At 39.2% G+C, this 23,628-nt stretch overlaps 1 protein-coding gene across 1 annotated transcript; it reads right to left on the reverse strand.

Moving 5' to 3' along the window:
* LOC132624282 (uncharacterized) lies at nt 1-429 on the reverse strand. Its single transcript, XM_060339086.1, has one exon. It carries the CDS (start codon nt 427-429, stop codon nt 1-3), a length of 429 nt encoding a protein of 142 aa, XP_060195069.1.
* Between the last annotated feature and the right edge of the window lie 23,199 nt (nt 430-23,628).

Consider the following 23,628-nt stretch of genomic DNA (forward strand, 5'->3'; position numbering starts at 1 on the left):
TCATGGTGGATCAACATGGATTAGAGACTTCTTCACTTTGTAGATTCTAGTTGATGGCATACCCGATCTCTCAGTGTTCATAAGGCCTTTAACAACCTCTGACAATTCATTGAAGTTGAGATATATTTGAGATTGAGAAACTTCATGTCCCATATTGGCCAACCTGTCCGCTACCTGGTTTCCCTTCCTGTAAACATGCTTGAGGATATATCCATTATCTTCCATAGCTTTCCTTAGTTTAGTAACTTCTTCAAAAATGTTCCATGGGATGGAATTTGTACCATTTACACAGTCTACCAAAAGCTTTGAGTCACTCTCAGCTTCTATGTATTGGCAATCATTTTCTAGCCACCATTTTATACCATGCCGTAGAGAAGCTGCCTCAGCCCAATTGCTAGTTCCTGCTCCCAGGTTGAGAGCGTATGCCATCACAAGTTGTCCATGTTGATCTCAGATAACACCTCCCCCAGCACACTTTCCCACTCTACAGCTTCCATCAGTATTGAGTTTGACAAAACTCATGGAAGGTTTCAACCATTTCACCAGCAAATTCTTCTAGAAAGAGACCTGGTTATCACAAATATCCTCCATTCCTTCGAAATTTTGCTGCACTTTGACTTTAGCAAACTGATTTTGAATGAGACAAGTAGTGGTTAAGGATATGAGCCCCAAGGATCTAGTTACATTGCTCTTCTCATTTCCATATTTTATACCACACCTAGCTTTCCAAATTTCCCATGTAGCAATTATGGGCAGAATATCTCTAAGCATAGCAGTAACAGGATTAGCAGCTTTAGATCTCCACCAGTTTATAAGGAGTTTTCTGAAGTTGATATTGCTAACTTGAATACCCATAATCCCTCTCAGCTTCTTCCATATTTTCTGAGCAAACTGTCCTTCATAGAACATATGCTCCACAGTTTCAATTTTTGGGAAAAAAACAGCAAGTGCATATCTGGTATCAGTAGGGTTTCTGTCCCTTAAAGCTCTCCATAAAATAAAGCTCATTTTAAAAAGGACTTTTTTGTGCCAAGTCTTGGAATCCAGCCAACCTTTGTGATTAAAAAAGGGAAATTGAGTAATTGGACTAGAAACCTACGTTAAATTTGGATTTTGATGATTGATTTAGCATGCTTAGCTAATGGGTAACTCGATTATGAACTTTGTTTTGAGATTTGGACAGTTACCCTGATCAGAGAGTCGTTTTGAGTTGACTTTCCGCATAACTTTGACTTCGAGCGTCCTTAAAATATGGGACCTAGTCTAATACATATAATTAACTCAGATAATGCATATTTTGCATAGATTGAAAGTTGTTGAGCAAGGAAAACTCATGAGAATTGAAGATATGACTTTAGGTCAAGTTTAATCGAGAGGTAAGTGATCAGACTTTAGCTTCTTTTTTTGCTTGTTTTTCATTAAAAGCGTGTTATTTGATTTGCTTGATGCATTTAAAACTATATAGTACATGTGCATGACAAGTATACACTAGGTATTGACCGCAAGGGCGGCTTTAGCATTTTAAATTTCAAACTCCATATCTTTGAGTATGAAGTTAGTCTTTGGCATAGCCCAACTTCAGACCTTCACAAATAAGAATAAGAAGAAGAAGCACCATAAGCAGGTTCATTGCGAAATTTGCCAAAATTGGTTAAATCACTACTAAAAACAGGGTCTTTTTCGTGCGAATTAAAAACCAATCGTACGTGATCGATTTTAGAGGACTACCGCCAAAAAATCGATCTAATAACGTGGGTCAGAAAAAAACTGGTCGGGATAAAAAACAACCAGCTTGGTTCAATTGGTTAATTGGCAAGAAAAAATGAACACTGACTAACTCCGTTGTTTTTTTTGGTTAACTTATGCAATTATAAAATGGACCAGCAATGGATTGAACGAGGTTTGTACCGTCGCAAGATATTATTCTACCACTAGACCACTGGTGCGTATCGGTCTAAGACTTTCATTTTTTAATTTATACTCTGCAATCGTATTTTTGAGAGAAAATAACTGATGGACTCAGTTAGTTTTCCTAAAAACAACTAAATTACCGGTCATGACCAATTTTTTAGATGAGTTGACCAAAGAATAGATAAAAAAACCGACGAAATATATCTGTTTTTCCATTTCTCATGTTTTTGGCACTAAAAACCCAACGAAATATATCAGTTTTTCTATTTCTCGTGTTTTGACACTAAAAAACCGACCGCAATCGGACAATTTTTTTTTTTTTTGGTTAAATCTGTTCGACTCTATCGGTTTGGAAGTCGCTATGTTGATCGGTATGCGTCAATTGATGTTTTTCAGTACTGAACTTTAAATCATTTTTAAAAACTAAATGTGTGTTTGATAAATATGAGTGATACAATTCGCTACCTGATGTCATTTCTACTATTTAGTAGACTGGGCAAAGTCCCTACAATTACACAGCCCTGTTTAGTGAAAGTAAGAATTCATGGGGTATCCTATTTGGACATTTCTATTTATCATGTACCTATTTTAATTTGTACGTCTATCCACTTCGAAATAAGTTTGCGTGTGTCTGTAATTACATGCCAAAGTTCAGGAATTTCTACCCGAAGTCTAGGCAAAAATGATTGAACTTCAGCTATATATGCTTGAACTTTGGGCAAAAGTGCCTGAAATTTTGGCAAAAATGACTGAAGTTCAGCTATATTTGCCGAACTTCAGCCATATTTGTCGAACTTCAGTCATATGAAACTTCAGACACCACATGATTAAAGTTATTCTGAAGTGGATAAACTCGCAACCTTTTAGGCCCTACAAAAATGGCTTAAATGGTAATTCCAAGTCGAGTATATGTGCACTTCAGCTTCAATGAAATAGGCCTTAACCATGTCAAATAATATGACAAGTTCATGATCCCCCAAATACAGTGGGCTGCCTTCAGAGTTCTTCTCCAAGACGTGTAACCATTAAGTATGGATCTTTGTTAATAACTGAATTGCTGATCTCTTCTTTCACTTTCTCTTTATTCTTCTATGTAGAGGTAGATTTAAGGATTTAAATAAATGGAGCATTGAGTACTGGTGGAGCCACTTTTGACCCCTTTGTCAAAGGGGGTTCGATTGAATCCCCTTCACTGAAATACATTGTGTTTCTAGGTGATAATTTTCTTTACTGTGTAGATTGTAGAATCACCTCGACATAAGGTAACATCATTTTGAATCTCTTGGATAAAATTCCTTCCTTCGCTATTGAAAATGAGTATCACTCATAGAAGATACTCATAGAAATGACAAAATTGGCCCAAAAGTATATAAGCCACCAAATTAATAGGTTGGACAGTATGTATTTTTCTGGTGGACTGAGATGGGCTATGGCCAATGTAATCTATCAAGAAATAGCAGCCCAAATTGACCTGTGTAAGAGCCCAACTGTGACCCGTTGAGGTCCAAACACTATCAGAAACAATTCAATGGTAATATTTTCCTGAGAGTGATTAAAGACATTTTGGTTAAGAATACTGTACTGCTCCAATGACAGTGCAGTTAGTTGCATCTTTTATTTCCCCCCAACATCAGTACGAATGAACTGAAAAAAAAGGTTAATATACATACTTATATATATCAAACCATGATCTATATAAACCAAAGCTAATTATATACTATCGTTTTGCAAAAATTGTATAGCTTGGTGGATAGCAATACGCCAAAGATGATCAGCAGATACGTGCATAATTTTTTGTTAGTGTTTGGACATCGATAAATCACCATATAATAACCATTCACTTTAACCAACACCATATGCTAATGTTTTGGAGATTAACATTGAGGGGTCGACGTTTGGTTGCCGGTTAGAGAGGAGTTATCCATATATTAAAACTAGCTATAATTTTATACATTGATTGGTTACAAAGATTGGGGAAAATAATCATTTGGTTACAAAGATTGGGGAAAATAATCTCCACGTAGAGGGTAAATTGTGCAATGTTAGTTGGTTTTTTCTCTTTTATTTGGTTCATATTTTTATTTTCTTCATAACTACTATATGTATAATTATGAGGAAATCTATGTATTATTCTATATATTGTAGAAAATGGAATATCTAATACATGAATATTTAGGATGCATAACCACTACCCCAATTGATATCTTATCGTTTGATTCAGTATCGATTTAGCGGTAATCGGTCAATTTATCGATTATATTAATAATACATTTACAAATGAATTTATATGTTAGCCTAGCTAATATGTAAGAAAGATATGTTTTTTTTCCTCGTTAGACAATTAATGGGGTCCAATATTTTATGAGAACCAAATCCATAGTAACCATTCTCTACACGGAGTAAACAAGCTGAAATTTATAACTAACCTCCTTGTATACAAATGTTATAATAACGTATCGCGTTTCAATTCTTTTCCAGATGTTTATAGCTAACATGTAAGAAAGACATGCACCTAGAAAGTCGTGGGGACTTTGCTAGAGAAAAATGAATAGAAACTGATCAAAGCTACGGCTAAACTCATTCCACTTTAAAATAACAAATCAAATAATACCATTAGGAGAGGGGCCATATTCCCAATCTACTATCCTCAACCAATTTGCAAATCAGTCTAATTATTAATTTCACCACCTGAACCCCGTCAAAACATTTGATTCAATACACCTTTATCATTCCTTGGTGATTAATTTTTTTCAAGTTGCAAAGCACCAATTTGGAGAGAGTCTACCACGTTTCCCAACATAGTGGGAAAAATGGAAACTTTGTTCAGTGACTTAAAGTTCGATTCACAGATACAAACTGCAATCATCATTTCTGTTTGAGTTATTGATTACGGTTCAATTTTGAACTGCCTATGTGAATGTGAATATGTTTGCATCCGTTACCATAATACTAAAAAGTATATGTAGCTGTTGTGACTATTTCATTATCAATAAAAGCATTAATATATCTCTCAAACTTGTTACAATAATGCATTACAAATTTTCAATCACCCCCCCCCCCCCCCCCCCCCCTCTCCCACCTTCCAGTGGCGAATCCAGAATTTTAAGAGAATGGGTTCATCATTAGTTATGGGGTTTTTTGATTTTTTTGCCTTTGGTTCGTTGCAGCTTAGCGCCTATGTTTTTTTTTTAATTTCTTTTGCCTTTTGAGACTTGGGTAATTAGAAAAGAAAGAGGAGAGGGGGGGGGGGGGGGGGGGGATCATTAGATGTAATATAAAAAAGAAACACGTTTTTTACTTTTGGGTAATTAAAATTATAGAAGAAAAAGGATTTAGAATAATACAAAAAGGATGTTAAAAGGCTGTTTTAGAAAAATAAAAGCATAAAACATGCTGGAGCTCGGGTTCGATCCCGAGACCTTAAGGAAACAAATACAACCACTAACCAGTGTTCCACTTGACCTAGTTTGACTATGTGTTCCTTCATTTAATATTAGATATATTTTCAAAATTATACACATAATATATCGAGTTTAGTCGAGTGATCATGTGTTCACGTGATCCAAATTTTATATGTAAATTCGCCCCTGCTCCCCTTCCCTCCCTTCCCCCAACAAACGAACATCCTTTCGAAAAGCCTTCGGTAGCTTCAAAGTTAGGTAATAGTCATTTGAGTAGTTAATTGCAATTTGACCGTCAAAACATACCAAGTCCCATGTTGTCGCTAAATTAAATAATAGAAGTGATGAAGGGGGTACTAGTTGTATACGGTAAAAATCGGATATATGTTAGATCGGTAAGACCGGAGACCGAGGGAAGAAAGGGACAAGCACATGCACGAAGACTTTCTTTCTGAACCGGAGGAGTGCTTGAACCGAAGCAAAGGAAGGACATCATTTGGTCCGGCTTCTCCATAGCTGAGTTAGTCATGGACGTTGGTCCGTTCGATCGTGGCCGTTGGTCCGTTTGATCGTGGCCGTTGGTCCATTTGATCCGTCACACCATTGCCACGCGTCAATACCGTTCTGCCACATCGTACTGCCAATCGTACGGGTGTCAGACCGTACGACCAACCTTATCCATTTTAGGGTTTTTCTTTATTCTTTAGGGCCTTATGTTGTATGAAGCCCAGGAGGCAAAACTATAAATAGGGGTCATTATCCTACTTTGAGGGGTTGGCTTCTTGAACTCTAGAACATTTTGTAATAGCAAATATATACAAAAATCTCTCTCTCAATATCAGATTTTGGTCCGAATTTATTGTGTTCATCTTTAGATTTGTGCAATCAAACAATATTCAACATATTAGCATATACATTTAGCGCATACCATCAATTACTATTTAGGTTATTCATAGTTAATTCCATTCCATTTTCTCTCAATCAAAGAATAGGTTAAAGTTTCACCACATATCCTATACCTCACTCATAAATTTAATTGATTATCCAAATTTGAGGTAAACAGTTTGGCGCCCACCGTGGGGCTAGGATAATAGTGGTCTTTGATCTTTACTCATCTCTTACCCGTCAGAATCGAAAAAATCCGTTCTCTGTGAAAACGGACCAAATGGCTAACAGTGGACAATCTGGTCAAGTCAACAACAACGAAATCGTGGCTGAAAATGAAGACAGTTGACCACGAGGATTACCAAATCCTACTGACCCGAACCCCGTTAATTCGAGGGAGGGCCTCAACCGACAAAACACCGTGGACCAGGAGAATGCCGCTCAGCCGGCCACTGATCCTTTAAATACTCACAATTCAATTACTTTGTCCCGGACACAGGCCGGAAAGAACCGGATGCCCCGAATGATAATATTGACTTACGTTTAATTTTTGAAATGTTGCAGGAACAGAGAGAAGCGATTGCCGAACAAGGAATCACAATAGCCCAGTTGCAGAACAAAAGTGATAAAACGACCCCGGAGAATACGAGGGGTGATGCTGAACCCAGAAGGGAGGCACGGATGGTTGAGAGCAATGGGTCCGGAGCTGGCTCATCCACCGAGGTACTGAGAATGCTCGAAAGTTGGCAAAGCGAGTGGACTCGACCGAAAAGAGGGTTGAAACATATAACTCTCGGGTGGACCAAATACCGGGGGCTCCACCTATCTTGAAAGGGCCGGATTCGAAGAGGTACATCCAAAGGCCTTTTCCTCCGAGTGCAGCCCCGAAATTGATCCCAAAGAGGTTCAAAATGCTGGATATCCAGAAATATGACGGCCCAACGGACCCTCACGAACATGTGACCTCGTACACATACGTTATAAAAGGCAATGATATGGAAGAAGATGAGATTGAATCCGTGTTGCTGAAGAAGTTCGGGGAAACTTTGTCAAAAGGAGCATTGACTTGGTATGACCATCTGCCCGAGCATTCAATCACTTCTTTCGAAATGCTCGCCGATGCGTTTGTAAAAGCACACGCCGGAGCCAAAAAGGTGCAGGCTCGGAAGGCGGATATTTTCCGTATAGCCCAAAGAGACGATGAGTTACTGCGTGAATTTGTCAACCGATTCCAAAGGGAACGAATGGAGCCCCCCCCCCCCGGTTCCGGAAGAATGGGTTGCACAAGCTTTCACAAAGGGGCTCAATGTTCAAAGCTCGACGGCTTCGTTCAAATTAAAGGAAAGCTTGCTGGAATACGAGGCTGTGACATGGGCAGATGTCCATAACCGATACGAGTCAAATATTCGGGTGGAGGATGACCAATTCGAGCTTTCCCCGAGGCGAGTAAATATGAACAAAAGTTTTGAGAGACCAAGGAGAAATTACGAACCGGAGGCCAGATCATCGAGGGAAAAGTATCGACCATATTCTCATTCAGAAAAACCAACCTTCAGGTCGGAGAAATCCAGGGTCGGCCCAAGTCATTTCTCCGGTTGGGGTGATAAACGGGTCAAGCGCCCGACGAACAGTCGAGGTCTCTCATTCAGGAGCGATGTCGGAAGCTCTGCCAACAACAAAGACTTGCCGAGGATATCAGAGTACAACTTCAACGTCAACACCTCGGACCTCGTCTCGGCTATTGGCTGTATCCAGGATGTAAGATGGCCGAGACCTCTAAGATCGGATCCGGGCCAACGGGACCCGAACATGATACGTGAATATCATGGAACTCATGGACACAGAACTGAGGATTGTCGCCAGCTAAGAGAGGAGGTAGCCCGGTTACTGAAGAATGGCCATCTCCGAGAATTGCTGAGTGAGGTCACTACAAGGAAAGGGAGACTCATAAAAGAGCCGAGCCAGTAGAACTCCAGCATATAATCAACATGATTATCGGGGGCACCGATACCCCACGAGGGCCGGTGATGAAACGAACCAAGGTTTCTGCTGTGCGTGAAAAACGTGGCCGGGTTATATACCCGAGGGTTCCATCTCTTTCAACAACGAGGACGCATAAGGCATCATTCAACCGCACAATGATGCATTGGTAATTTCTATTCTTATTTTTAAAACTCAAGCTAAGCGTATTTTGATTGACCCAGGTAGCTCGGCCAACATCATCCGGTGGAGAGTGGTCGAACAGCTAAGGTTACTCGATCAGATTGTACCAGTAACCCGGGTACTCAGCAGGTTCAACATGGCGAGCGAAACCACAAAGGGGGAGATCTCATTGCCAGTAAACATCGATGGCACTATCCAGCAAACAGTATTCTATGTGATCGAAGGAGATATGAAGTACAATGCATTACTGGGTAGACCCTCGATACATAGCATGAGGGTCGTGCCGTCGACATTGCATCCGCTGCTTAAGTTCCCGACCCCGGAGGGGATAAAAACCATCCGAGGTGAACAACCCGCTGCAAAGGAGATGTTCGCGGTCGAGAAAGCGACAACTCAGCCTAAAAAATCGAATCAAAAGAAAGAAGATTCAACCGGGGGAAAGGATACCAAATAGAAATCAAAGCACTCGGGGTTGGATCCGGGGTATGAAGAGGATGATTTCCGTGTACCCAGATCATTTGTCATGCCTGATGACTCGGATGCAATCAAGTCAACGGTAGAGGAGCTGGAGCAGATCATTTTGTTCGAATATCTACGGGACAAAAAGGTATACCTGGGCACGTGGTTAGCCTCGGAGCTCAGGAACAAGTTAATTTAATTTCTTTTAGCTAACGCTGATTGCTTCGCATGGTCCCATATAGATATTACAGGTGTGCCACCAGAGGTAACAACTCACAAGCTCAGCTTAGACAGGAGGTTCCCACAGTAAAGCAGAAGAGGAGGCCCATAGCAGAAGCAAAACACGCCTTCGTAAAAGACGAGGTAACAAAGCTTTTAAAAATAGGCTCTATCCGGGAGGTAAAGTACCCGGACTGGCTAGCTAACGTAGTGGTGGTGCCGAAGAAAGGTAATAAATTTTGAATGTGTGTTGATTACAAGGATCTAAACAAAGCATGCCCGAAGGATTCATTTCCGTTGCCTCACATCGATAGAATGATCGATGCAACGGCCGGGCATGAGATGTTAAGTTTTCTCGACGCCTACTCCGGGTATAACCAAATTCGGATGCACCCGGAGGATCAAGAAAAAACATCCTTTATTACCCGATATGGAACTTACTGTTATAATGTCATGCCTTTTGGATTAAAAAATGCCGGTGCAACTTACCAACGCCTAGTTAATGGGATGTTCGAAGAACAAATAGGGAAAACAATAGAAGTTTATATTGACGACATGGTGGTCAAGTCCCTGGAAACAGAGGACCATTTAAAGCATTTGCAGGAAACCTTCGATGTACTCCGCAAGTATAACATGAAGCTCAACCTGGAAAAATGTGCCTTCGGTGTCCGGTCTGGCAAAATTTTGGGTTTCATGGTGTCAAACCGGGGGATTGAAATCAACTCGGACAAGATCAAAGCCATCGAGGATATCGAGGTAGTGAATAACGTCAAAGGAATGCAGAGGCTCACCAGAAGAATAGCGGCGGTGAGTCGCTTCATATCGAGGTCCTCGGACAAGAGTCATCGTTTCTTCTCCTTACCGAGGAAGAAGAACGACTTCGTTTAGACACCGGAGTGTCAAAGAACTTTACAAGAATTAAAGAGATACTTGTCCAGCCCACTGCTGTTGCACACACCAAAAGCGAACGAGCAGCTTTTTATCTACCTTGCTGTCTCCGAGGTGGCGGTAAGTGGCGTTTTGGTCCGAGAAGAATCAGGTATGCAGTTCCCTATTTATTATGTAAGTAGAACTTTGGGGGATGCGGAAACCCGTTATCCCCACTTGGAAAAATTGGCATTGGAATTGGTAAGCGTTTCTAGAAAACTCCAGCTCTACTTTCAATGCCATCCGATATGTGTAGTGACTACTTACCCCCTAAAAAACATCATGCACAAACCAGAATTATCAGGTAGACTAACTAAATGGGCCGTAAAAATTAGCGGATATGATATCGAATATAAACCTTGGACAGCCATCAAGTCCCATATCTTGGCCGATTTTGTGGCGGATTTCACCCCGGCTATGGTCCTCGTGGTTGAGAAAGAACTTCTGCTGACCTCGGGGAAAGCCTCGGGTATTTGGTCGCTACACACGGACGGAGCCTCGAACCTCAAAGGTTCCGGGCTAGGAATCGTCCTTAGGACCCCGGCTGGGGATGCCGTTCGACAGTCCATTAGAACTGTTAAATTGACTAACAATGAAGCCGAGTACGAGGCTATGATTGCAGGTTTGGAATTAGCCCGGAGTATGGGGGCCGAAATAATCGAGGTGAAGTGCGATTCTCTCTTGGTCGTAAACCAGGTTAACGGCGTCTTCTAGGTCAAGGACGAACGGATGCAAAGGTACCTGGAAAACATCCAAGTGATACTAAACCGGTTTAAAGAATGGACCATGCAGCATATACCGAGGGAGCAGAACAGCGAAGCCGGTGCATTGGCAAATTTGGGATCTTCAGTCGAAGGGGAAGAAATCAACCCCGGGACTACGGTACTGTAACACCTCGTACTTTTAACCTAAGTTTTGACCATGATCATAGACTTAGAAAACCAGATAAAGAATGTGGGAATTGGAAATTTCCTCTTCAGTTGTAAAATGGTGGTTTACGCCCATGAACAGTGACCGTATTTCAGTATACGGGCCGTAATTCAAGTCGTAAAATGGTACCAAGGATTTTTTAGCATTCTGGAATTTGACATTTGGATGTCAAATGGTTAAATACGGACCATATTTGAAAATACGACCCGTATTTCAAAATGTATTTAGAATTTGGGAATACTTCCTTGATAAAAGTTGTAGAGCTTTGAAATACCTTTCCAACGGTATATTATGGGGGTCAAACGGACATCTGTGCAAAGAGTTATGGCCATTTTACTGAAGAGACGCAGTGTAGTCCGTATTTCAAAATACGGCCAGTATTTAACTGGGCCGAAAATCCAATTTTTCCAGAACAGTATATATTCGTCTGTATCAGTTCACATCATTATTTTTCATTCCTTCAAGCCTTAGAACGACCTCCTACCCTCCTCCATCATCAAAAACACCAAGGTAAGCCCACTCTAATTATTCCAACTCAATTCTAACATATATTCTAATAATCTAAGCAAGAAATTATTGTTCCTAATCTAGGGTTTTCAAGAAAACCTATCTCAAGGTTCAAGAATCAAGATTTAGGAAATATTCTCCAGAACTCAAGTCTTTAATTCAAGTTTTGGAGCAATTAAGGTGTGTAGAACTTCCATCCACATGTGGGAATCTCTACGTTCTTCCCCATGCTCCGTTTCTTGATATCCATGAAGTTCAATCCTAGGGCATTAAACCCAACATATTGGTAGCCCTTATTTATGTATTTATGTACATGAATTTTATATCTATACTAGTTATTGTATTCCTAATCTTCTATTACGGTTATTAGGAACCCTAGCTTAATTCATGAATCATGAATTCTTCCTCATGTGTTCTCATTATGTTTATATGAAACTTTATGATTTTATGTAGCAAGTTACAAGCATGTTTTCAAGTCAATTATATATATATGATTATGAACTATTGTTATTACTCATGAATCAAGAATATGTTTGCAAGACTATGACAAGTTATCTTATGAAACCATATTACAAGATATTTTATGAAACCATGTTACAAGTTATTTCGTGAAATCATGATCACAAGTTATTTACAAGTTATTTCACGAAAGTCATGGGCTTCTTAGCCAACTATATCATGTTCATGTTTTTGGGAATTGCTTAGTTAACCGAGAAGGCTCAGATAGCCTGAAACTACATTGCCACCGTAGGATAAGGGTTGTCAGCAAGGAGGCAACACCTTCATTATGCAGTTTGGATCCTAACATGCTTATTATTACTTAAATCTCATACCCCTGGCAAGGTGTGAGTGTTCTGCTGGTTGAACGCAAGTACCAGAATCATGTTGTCGGTTATACTATAGCGTTCCCCACGTTACAAGCACTTTTACATACATGTATTTCCATTGATTTACTGTTTTTAGACTTTACTCACGTTTCGTGCTCATGTTCAAGTTACATTCAGTTTCAGTTCATGTCCTATACCTATGTTGTGCCATGTTCTTCATTTCAGCATGTTTTACATACTAGTACTATTCACCATGTACTAACGTCCCTTTTGCCCGGGGCCTGCACTTCACGGTGCAGATACCGGTTTTCAGAAGCATACACCTGCGCAGTAGGATCACCTCAGTTATCAGCTTATTGGTGAGCCCCACTCCTCTCGGGGTTCAACATAGAGTCTACATTAGTATTCAGTTTGTGGTAGTCCAGGGCCATGTCCTGGTAGTTAGTATTCAGACATGTTTTAGAGGTTTCATAGACAGATGTTAGTTCACAGAGTCAGTTGTGCTTTCATGTTTGCAGACTATTATGTTTTCATGATTTTTCATGCTATGAGATAATTTCAAGACTTTATTTCGCAAATTACATTTTCATGATTCATTTAAATTGCATCATATATAGTATATTGTTTTGATGCCCATGTTGACAAGCAAGCCATGAGGTTCGCTCGGACACATGCAAGCAAGGCCCGAGTACCGTGTTACGCCCAGGCCATGGTTCGGGGCGTGACAGGTGCACTTAATGAATACGACGATAGAAAACGGACATGCTGAAATAAACACAATGGGTTTAACTTGGGATTGGCGCAACAAGTACATCGATTACTTGCGAGACGGAAAGCTCCCGAGTGATCCAAAAGAATCACGGTCACTAAGGACAAAAGTTGCGCGTTTCTGCTTGGTAGACGGCCAACTGTATCGACGGTCTTTCTTCGGACCCCTAGCCAAGTGTTTGGGTCCCGGAGAAACGGAGTATGTGATGAAAGTGGTGCATGAGAGGACCTGCGGCAACCACTCCGGTGCTGAAGCTCTGGTCCGAAAGATTATCAGAGCTGGTTATTACTGGAACCGGATGGAGGAAGATTCAAAGAATTTCGTCCGGAAATGTGACGGGTGTCAGAGACATGCTCCGATGATTTATCAGCTTGGGGAGTTGCTGCATTCAGTGGTGTCACCTTGGCCTTTCATGAAGTGGGTAATGGACATTGTTGGTCCGCTGCCATGGGCACCAGGTAAAGCCCGTTTTATTCTATTTATGACCGACTATTTCTCCAAATGGGTCGAAGCACAGGCCTTCGAAAAAATTAGAGAAAAGGAGGTCATTGACTTCATATGGGACCACATCATCTGTCGTTTTGGCATCCCTGCCGAGATAACTTATGATAATGGTCCTCAGTTCGTGGGCGGTAAAGTCAATGATTTCCTCGAAGGGTTGAAGATCAAGAAAATTGTATCAACTCCATATCACCCGTGTGTGAACGGACAGGCAGAATCCACGAACAAAACAATAATTCAAAATCTGAGGAAAAGACTCGAAGCATCAAAGCATCACTGGAGGGAAGTATTACCGGAGGTATTGTGGGTTTACAAAACCACATCGAAATCAAGCACGGGAGAAACTCCTTTCTCGTTGGTCTACGGGGCCGAAGCCCTCATTCCCGTAGAAGTTGGTGAACCGAGTCTCCGGTTCAGCTATACCACCGAGGAGTCAAACGAGGGGGCCATGGCCGTAAAACTCGACCTCACGGATGAACTTCTCGAAAACGTGTTGGTCCGTATTGCAGCCTAAAAACAGAGAATGGAAAGGTACTACAATCGGAGAGCCAATTTTCGGCATTTCCAAGTTGGGGACTTGGTTCTTCGAAAAGTTACCTTGAACACCAAGAATCCGAACGAAGGAAAACTGGGTCCGAACTGGGAAAGACCATACAAGATAACTGAGGTAACGGGCAAAGGATCGTACCAGTTGGAATCCATGGACGGGAAACGGTTGCGCAATAACTGGAATGTGGCTCATTTGAAAAGATACTACTGCTAAGGTATGGACTCTCCGTGTTTTTCTATTAACCTTTCTTTTTTGCAGGAAGTCAAGTACCAGATAAAATTAGAATCTAGGTCTGAAAACACGTGTTGCACTCTTTTCCTTAGTACGGTTTTGTCCCAAAATGGGTTTTTCGACAAGGTTTTTAATGAGGCAACAAGTACAACGTGTTACTCGACGACGACAAGGACAAACGCCCAGAAACTCGGGGTCACCCTACGAATGGGGACTTAATAGCGCTTACCCGATCTTGCAGCTCGGATAAGCGCTAGGGGACTATTATACCCACTTCGAAGTTTATCCCGGTTAGCGAAAATCAGAAGAGCTCAACAAAACAAAGCCAGACCTTTTATATTAGGTTTCGATGTAAGGACCAAACGATCAGAATGAATCGTGTCCACTCAGTATTTGCTACGGCAAAACCAAAAACCGGACCTTCTGCATTAGGTTTCGATGTAACGACCAAACGATCAGAATGAATCGTGTCCATTTAGTATTTGCTGCAGCAAAAGCAGAAGGAAACAAAATTCTTATATCTTGTACAAATACTTGCAATACAAAAATCATCGAAAGTTCGGATAACGATATCTCGGATGCCTTTTTGTTAAAACACTCTACCCCGATGATTATCGCCGTATTTTGGCATTAATTCATTCATATACCCTATTCCGGGCATTACGGTCGAAATTCGACAAAGGCAACAAGGTCATAGTGAACCGAGCCAAAATCGTTAACCCCTCAAACGAGGACTGTTACATCAAAATTTAGCTAAGGTTGAGATTCAGATGTCCGAAAAATACCGGCCCTAAAAATGCCCATCGTGATTCGGAGACGTTTGATTTCACAAAGCATAAAATAAGTCCCATGGGTAAAAACTCCATCAAATTCCCGGACAAAATGTACCGGATGAAGAGAAAAGCCGATATTCAGGCACAGTCCAAAATAATGACTCCTTAAAAACGGACCGACAATTCGGGCAAAAGTCATAACAAACATTCAAACGAAGTAAAGAATAAAAAAAATGCATGTTCTATTTATACAAAGGATTTTACATCAGAGACTCCTACAAAGGCAAAAAACAAAAGGCTAAACATAGGCCCTGGTTTATCCGGTATGGCTGGATCCGGAGTGCTCGGACATTGTCCGCTCGGAGTCATCGGAGTCAGTCCCGAGGGCTCCCATAGCCTCTTCTTCGACTCTTTTAGCCTCGAGTATCAGGGCCGGAAGATCCACAAAGCCATGCCCGGCTTGCTCGAGGGTGATCCCCCGAGATTTTCACTTCTCATACTCCACAGAAATAGTAGTATGAGCCTCGGCGGCCTTCACGCTTTTAAGGGCTTCTTCCAAATCGGCTTCGGCCTGGGCTAACTTTTCCACCCGTACGTCCCGATGTTGTTCGAGGACCTTCTGCATTTGAATGTACGACTCGAGCTCGGCCTTAAGCGTGTCATTAACATCAACCATCTCCTCGAGCTCGGTTTTTAGATCATCACATATATTAGCCATGCTCGTAGCACCGGACTTGACAGAGTCCAGCTCCTCCCGGAGTTGAGAGATGGTAGCTTCGAGCTCACCAAGCCTTGAGGAAAGATGAGTGTTGTCTCGGCTAAGGCCGATCTTGTCCGCTTCGAGATGCTGGTTATATTCTACCATCTCGGCCAGCTCACCCTTTAATTGATGGTTTTCGGCCTTTGTTGCATCAAGCTCGGGTTGGAGGTTGGAAAGAGTGACTGCTCGGTTCAACTCATCCTCCTTCACTCGCAGAAGGTGTTGAAATTTCTCCGTCTCTCGACCTTGGGCATCCAGTTGGCCCTTAAGATCATCCACCTCTTGCTGAGCACGGACGAAGGCTTCGTTGACAAGCAACACACTCTGCAAATGAAGTTAAAAACTTTAAATGAGATCAAAATTCTCAATGAAATTATGCAAGGATGGTTGATAAGCTTACCCGATTGCCCGCATGCATACCCTCGTTAATGAGGCACTGCCAAGGGACTCCGTTCATCTTTCGTTTGTCCGAGTCCGAGACAAGGGGCCTCAGGTAGCTTGCCACACCCACCAGGTGAGAAAGAAAGCTGCAATCCTCGGGAACGGTGATCACAACCGATCTTGTCCTCCGCAGTTCCACACTTGGGGCCGGAAAGGTGCGCACCAAGCTATCCCTAGCACCGGACTCGGTTGTCCAACTAGTCTCCCTCGTGGCTCGAGGGATCGGGTGATGTTCGAAACCAGCAGCTTCACCGGTAGCAGAAAGAGTGTCCGAAAATAAGTCATCAAACTCATCCGGTCTTGAGGCCGGAGTTGGAGAACTCGGAGGAACTTCAGCAGCTTCGGCAAAGGTAGGGATCTCCGAAGATGCGGCAGTCTCATAGTGGGGCAGCGGACCAACATCCGCGGGGACTTCGGTCTCAGGGACCGGCTCAGTCCTTTGACCGGCTCCGGCAGCAGGGGCCTTCCCGGATCTTCTTGTCCTTTGTAGAGGGGTTTCTTCGGAAGAAGCATCACCTGCAATATCAACGAAGTCAATCGACCTCAAAGGAGCCGGGTGATGAATTTCTTCCCCACCTGTATATAATGCCGGAGCTGAAGGTCCTTCCCCGGATGAAGGAAATGGTGAAACAATGATACCCTCCTCCGGAATGGGAGCCACGGAAGGGGCCACACTGATCCTCCGAACGAGGAGCTCGGGCTCTGCTTCATCCCTTAAAGTCCTAACGACGCTCCTCGCCCTTTTCTTCAGTTTCTGCCCTTTGTCCGAGGGCTTCTTTCTCTTGGCGGCGGCAGCAAGGATACGAGATGCACCCGCTGAATCGAACTCGGGTGCCGACGTTGTGGGTTCAGCTGCTGACTCCGACTTTGGATCCACCGAGCCCTTAGGTAAACCTGAAAATCGAAGATGTTACAGAAAGGTAGAAGATGCAATGAATACGGATATAAGAAAAGTATTACCGTGGTTCTGGGCAACCCATCGGCCACATGACAGATGTCCCCATGTCCGATCATCGTGGGCATGTTAGCTGAGGAGAACAGTAACCCATTCGTTAAGACTCCGGACGACCGGAGGAATCCAACCCACGGCTAATATAAATAAGAATACAAGTAGTGAGAAGGTGGAACTGAAGTTTGACAGAACATACAAAAGCAATTATTAAAAGGGTTCAGACTTACGCTTATTATTCCACCTTTCCGGAAAAGGCATGTAGTTGTCCGGAATAATGTCCGAGGTCCGCACCCGGACATATCGCTCCAACCAGCCCCGGTCTCTATCTTCATCCATTTTTGAAAAAATTGGATTTCGGCTACGCTTTGCAAGTTTTATTACACCACCCCGGAACAACCTCGGGGAGTATAACCGTATTAAGTGGGCCAACGTGAATTCCTTCTCTGTATTATTGGCCAACAGCTTGAGGCAGGCCACGACCTTCCAAACAATCGGACCAATCTGTGCCAGGGTTACGTTATAAGTCGGGCACATGTCTAAGATGACCGGATCGAGCTTGAGGATGAAGGGATAAGTATAAATATATAAGAAGCCCTCCCGATGGTCGGTGACTGATTCATCTGGACCAGGGGCAAAAACTTGGACTGAACGGTTGTCCCATCCACAATCAGCCCGGACTAAGTCGAGTTTGTCCTCGGTAATGGATGAGGGATATCGTCTCACATCAAACCCTTTATCGGATACAGGAGAAGGTTTTTCAACCTTTAAATCTTTGTTGAAATTAGGTTTGGACGGAACAATATCCGAAGCAGTGGGCTCAAAGGTGACTTTTGCCTTAGGTGGTGAAGTTGGCTCGGTTTCTTGAGATGAAACCGAGGGAACATCATGAGAAGCGGTCTCGGTGTTGGCAGACATTTGAAAATATGGAAAAGAGAAATTGGGTGAATTCGAAAAAGAAGTTAAAAAGTGGAGTAGGAAACAGTCAAAGAATTCAAAAATGGAAAAAACCGAGAGAAAGAAGCAGCAGCACACTCAACAAAATGGTTAAAGTGGAGAAGTTGGCAGAATCGTTCCTTTTTACGTAGTATAAGCAGCGAATCAACAAGAAATGCGAGTTGAAAGATGGTGAGTGAAGAAGTGAACTGAAAAACAGAGAAGAAGTGAGTTGAAGAGGTAAAAATATTCAAATGAAGAGGTAAGGGACGTTATATAGGCGTGGGATCGAGGCAATTACAGGTCCCAGCCAACCGGGGAAAGCCACGTTTCCCATAATTAATGAGAAGCGACTTGAAACGACGTGCGTTACGGCGGTTGTCAGAGCTGACCGCCCGGGATGAGACACGTGGCTGATGACAGACGGGACGTGACGCAACTGCTCCTGCCAAAATGAAAAGATAAGAGCGAGCATTCGGAACCACCGGTTTTTTATTCATCCACTTCCCGTTACTCCGATAAAACTACGGTCCGGGAAGTGTGGGGACTATTTGTATACGGTAAAAATTGGATATATGTTAGATCGATAAGACCGGAGACCGAGGGAAGAAAGGGACAAGCACGTGCACGAAGACTTTCTTTCTGAACCGGGGGAGTGCTTGAACCGAAGCAAAGGAAGGGAATCATTTGGTCCGGCTTCTCCATAGCCGAGTTGGTCGTGGTCGTTGGTCCGTTTGATCGTGGCCGTTGGTCCGTTTGATCCGTTACACAATTGCCACACGTCAATACCGTTCTGCCACATTGTACTGCCAATCGTACGAGTGTCAGACCGTACGACCAACCTTATCCATTTTAGGGTTTTTCTTTATTCGTTAGGGCCTTATGTTGTATGAAGCCCAGGAGGCAAAACTATAAATAGGGGTCATTATCCTACTTTGAGGGGTTGGCTTCTTGAACTCTAGAACATTTTGTAATAGCAAATATATACAAAAATCTCTCTCTGAATATCAGATTTTGGTCCGGATTTATTGTGTTCATCATTAGATTTGTGCAATCAAACAATATTCAACATATTAGCATATACATTTAGCGCATACCATCAATCACTATTTAGGTTATTCATAGTTAATTCCATTCCATTTTCTCTCAATCAAAGAATAGGTTAAAGTTTCACCACATATCCTATACCTCACTCATAAATTTAATTGATTATCCAAATTTGGGGTAAACACTAGTAGTGGCAATTAAATTGGTTTAAAGGGACACACATTGTTACCACATCATAGAGTTAGAAACGCAAAGCCAACTTGTTTTGAGAACCCAACTGCTTTTTGAAAAATAAAAATTAGTGATGAATAAATTTTGTAGCTAAACAGTAAAATTCGTCGCTAAGTTTAGTAACAGATTACCAAAATATTTTATTAGCTACTACCTCCTTCATCCATTTTTACTTGTCTTGTATTGACTTGACCCTTAAGGAGCCATAAATAAAATGACAATTTTACTATAGCACCCCTAATCATTACTAAGTTATCCAATGCACTACAACAAATTTGATTATCAGTGACGAACTGTTTTGTCACTTAAAATTCACATTTCGTCACAAAAAATAATTTGTGACAAAAAAAAAATTGTCAAACGTTCGTCTCTAAACATGGGTCGCTAAAAGTATAGTAAGACAATTTAGTGTTTCGTCGCTAAATAAAGTTTATTAGCTACCAAAAATAATTTCGTTCTTAAATGCCTACTATTTATGACGAACTTGTTCGTCAAAAAAAGTATAACAATTTGTGGTTAATAGTATATTTTTGTCACTAAAAAGGCGATTAATGCCGACGAAACAACCTTGCCACTAACTATTGTTTTATTCAGCGACGATCATAATAGTATTTAAAGTCATATGTAATTTCTAGCTGAAAAAAATATAATTTCGTCACTAAAAACTATCGTTTATATATATAAAAAATCATCATTAAATACACTAATAGGTGACAAAAACAATCATATAGTTAAAAGCTATCATGTCGTCGCTAAAAATTTTGTTTTCACTGTCAAAACAAAATTGTCACTATAAATTGTGATTATTAGTGACAGTCATAATTGTCATCAAATACATAGTTAATTCGTACTCAATAATGTAATTTTAGGACAAATGATTGTCACCAAATATAATCATTTGCGACGAACTAATTCGTTGGTGACGAAAATGTGATTTTTCTAAATAGTATAATATAGTCATTATTGAAGAATTAATGCTTTAAAGGTAAAAAAAAATTAGAATCCATTATATAAATTAAGCAAGTAAGTATTTTATTCTTTAATAATATACAAAATGAAAATAACGTAAATAAACATGCAAGGTACTTAAAAAAAATTCAGTAAGAATGACTAAAATTGAACTGAGATAATATCTCATTACAAACTCCTTTAAATTTAAAAAATTAAATCTATTCAACATGAAAGTGTAATTACAATACATGAACATGATAAATAAAAAATAAAAAAGTAAAGTATGTTTGCTTCTTCATTGGCTAATGTAGCTTCACTCATCTAGCAATGTTATTTTTGAATTTGTTTCCACCTTCATATACTTGCGTGAAACAAAAAGATAGATTATATTAGTGCACTTTTTGATATCATGATCTAAATTAAAAACATTTTCAAACTTTAATCACAAAATTAATACTATTAATTTTTTGAAACAAATAATAATTAAGAAACAAGTACTCCTAGCGAGGATACTCAATCAAAGTTGCACAGTGAACTATTCAATTACTCGACAATTCAATTTTCAGTTAAAAAACATATAAATTATAGAGTTTTCAGCCTAAAAAAATACCTCTTTCATGGTTGAAGACTGGTCATTGCTGATTGAACGAAATCACTCTATACTTTTGTATCCGTTTGCATATAATGCACAAAAAAATATTACTTTGAAAAAAGTTTTCTGAACCATTCAAAAAGTAAAGAGAAGGAGGGTTTTACTTTACTTACTCTAAGGATATAGCAAGATTGGAGGTTAATTACGTAATGAGATGGGAAGTTGAGATATGGGGGGAGTAAATGGGGGTGGGACACGGCACTAGTGTTTAAAAGAGGGATTTGGGAAAAGAAAAGGGGGAAAATTTGCCACTTAATATTTCGTGCTAATCTAAAAGGGAGTAAAAACAAAAAGAATGTAACGAAAATTGTGTATTTTAGAATTAATAGGACTAAGTTTTGGATACACTAAAATTTAAACACTTATACCTCCTATACTATAAAAATTCTACACATACACCCATATGAGGTATATCTTTAACTAAATTTATTAAAATATAATTATTTAAAGCAAATTAAAATTATAAATAATAAGTTTTTGTGTATTTATTTTTATAAAATTTAATAGGGAAGATAAACATTTTTGTTAGATATCTTTATTCACGCATTTGATTGAAAAGGAGAATTTATTGAAACATGTATCTTTATAAATACGAAATGAGCACTTATTAACTACTTAATAAGATATACGGACTATTAGTAATAAATTTTCTATAATATGACTTAGTTTCCTTAAATTTTAAAATTTAAAACCTTGTACCCCTATACTATAGAAATCCTACACTTACAACTCCTATGAGGTATATCCGTAACTAAATATACTAAAAAAAAAAATAAAAAAAATTGAAACATGTATCTTTATAAATAAGAAATTGTCACAAATTAATTTTTAATAAGATACCAACTATTAATAATAACTTTCTATAATATGAGTCAGTTTCTAATACACATCCTAAATTTTAAAATTTAAACATTTATACCCCCCACCCCCATAGTATAGAAATCATGCATTTACACCCCCTATGAGGTACGTAGTATATCACAATATAATTATTCAACAATAAATTAAAATGATAAGTAAGAAGTTTTATGTATTTATTTTAATAAAATATGATAAAGATGATAAACATTTTCGTGTGATATCTTTATTCACGCATTTTGTTAAAACAATGATTTTTTTAAACATGTATTTTTATAAATAAGAAATGAACACAAATTGATTACTCAATAAGATATACCGAATATTAGTAATAACTTTCCTATAATACGACTCAGTTTATGATACATTCCCTAAATTTCAAAATTTATTCACTTATACTTCTTATACTATAGAAATCATGCACTTATACCCCCTATGTGGTACATCCATAACTAAATGTATCACAATATAATTATTCATATGCAAATTAAAATATTAAATAAGAAATTTTTATTTATGTTTTAAATTAAATATAATAAAGAAGATAAACATTTTTGTGTGATATCTCTATTCACGCATTTTATTAAAAAAAATGATTCCTTTAAACATTTATTTTCATAAATAATAAATGAACACAAATTGTTTACTTAGTAAGATATACCGTATATTATTAATAACTTTCCTATAATATGATTCAGTTTATGATATACTCCCAAAATTTTATTTAAAAACTTATACTCCTTATACTATAGAAGGCATACATATACACCCCCCAAGAGATAAATCTGTAACTAAATATATTAAAATATAATTATACAAAACAAAATTATAATTATAAATATGAAGTGTTTATGTATCTATTTTTGTGAAATTTAATAAAGAAGATAAACATTTTTGTTGGATATCTATATTCACACATTTGATTAAAACAATTTTTTGAAACATGTTTTCTTTATAAATAAGAAATGATCATAAACAAATTCTTCATAAGATATATTGACTATTAGTAATAACTTTCTATAATATGACTCAGTTTCTAATACACTTATACCCCCCCCCCTTCCCCCCCCCCCCCCCTCCCCACCAAATAATATAGAAATCATGCACTTACACCTCGTATGAGCTATGAGATATAAGTAGATATTTCACAATATAATTATTCAGAAGCAAATCAAAATTATAAATAAATTTTTTAATGTATTTATTTAATGAAATATAAGAGAGAAGATTAACACTTTTGTGTGATATCTTTATTCACACATTTTATAAAAAATTAATTTTTTGAAATATATATTTTAGAAATTAAAATGAACACAAATTGATTACTTAATAGGATATACTGGATATTAGTAATAATTTTAATAATCTTCCTATAATATGACTCATTTATGATACATTCCCTAAATTTTAAATTTAAACACTTATATACCCTATATTATAGAATTAAATATGAAGTCCTTATGTATTTATTTTTATGAAAGTTAATAAAGAAGATAAACATTTTGGATATCTTTATTCATGCATTTAAATAAAACCACAATTTTCTTAAACATGTATCTTTATAAATCAGAAATGAACACAAATTAATTACTTAATAGGATATACCGATTATTGGTAATAACTTTCCTATATGACTCAGTTTCGGATACACTCCCTAAATTTTAATATTTAAACACTTATTGTTAGAACCTGTATTTTTGTACAGTGGAATAATCTGGATTTATTACGATAAGTTAAGGACAAAACTAAG

This window comes from Lycium barbarum, chromosome 12 (genome assembly GCF_019175385.1).
Source record: "Lycium barbarum isolate Lr01 chromosome 12, ASM1917538v2, whole genome shotgun sequence".
NCBI classification, from domain to species: Eukaryota; Viridiplantae; Streptophyta; class Magnoliopsida; order Solanales; family Solanaceae; genus Lycium; species Lycium barbarum.

What these genes read in the sequence shown, in the direction of transcription:
- LOC132624282 (XM_060339086.1), bottom strand. Translation starts at nt 429, where the DNA reads ATGGCATACGCTCTCAACCTGGGAGCAGGAACTAGCAATTGGGCTGAG.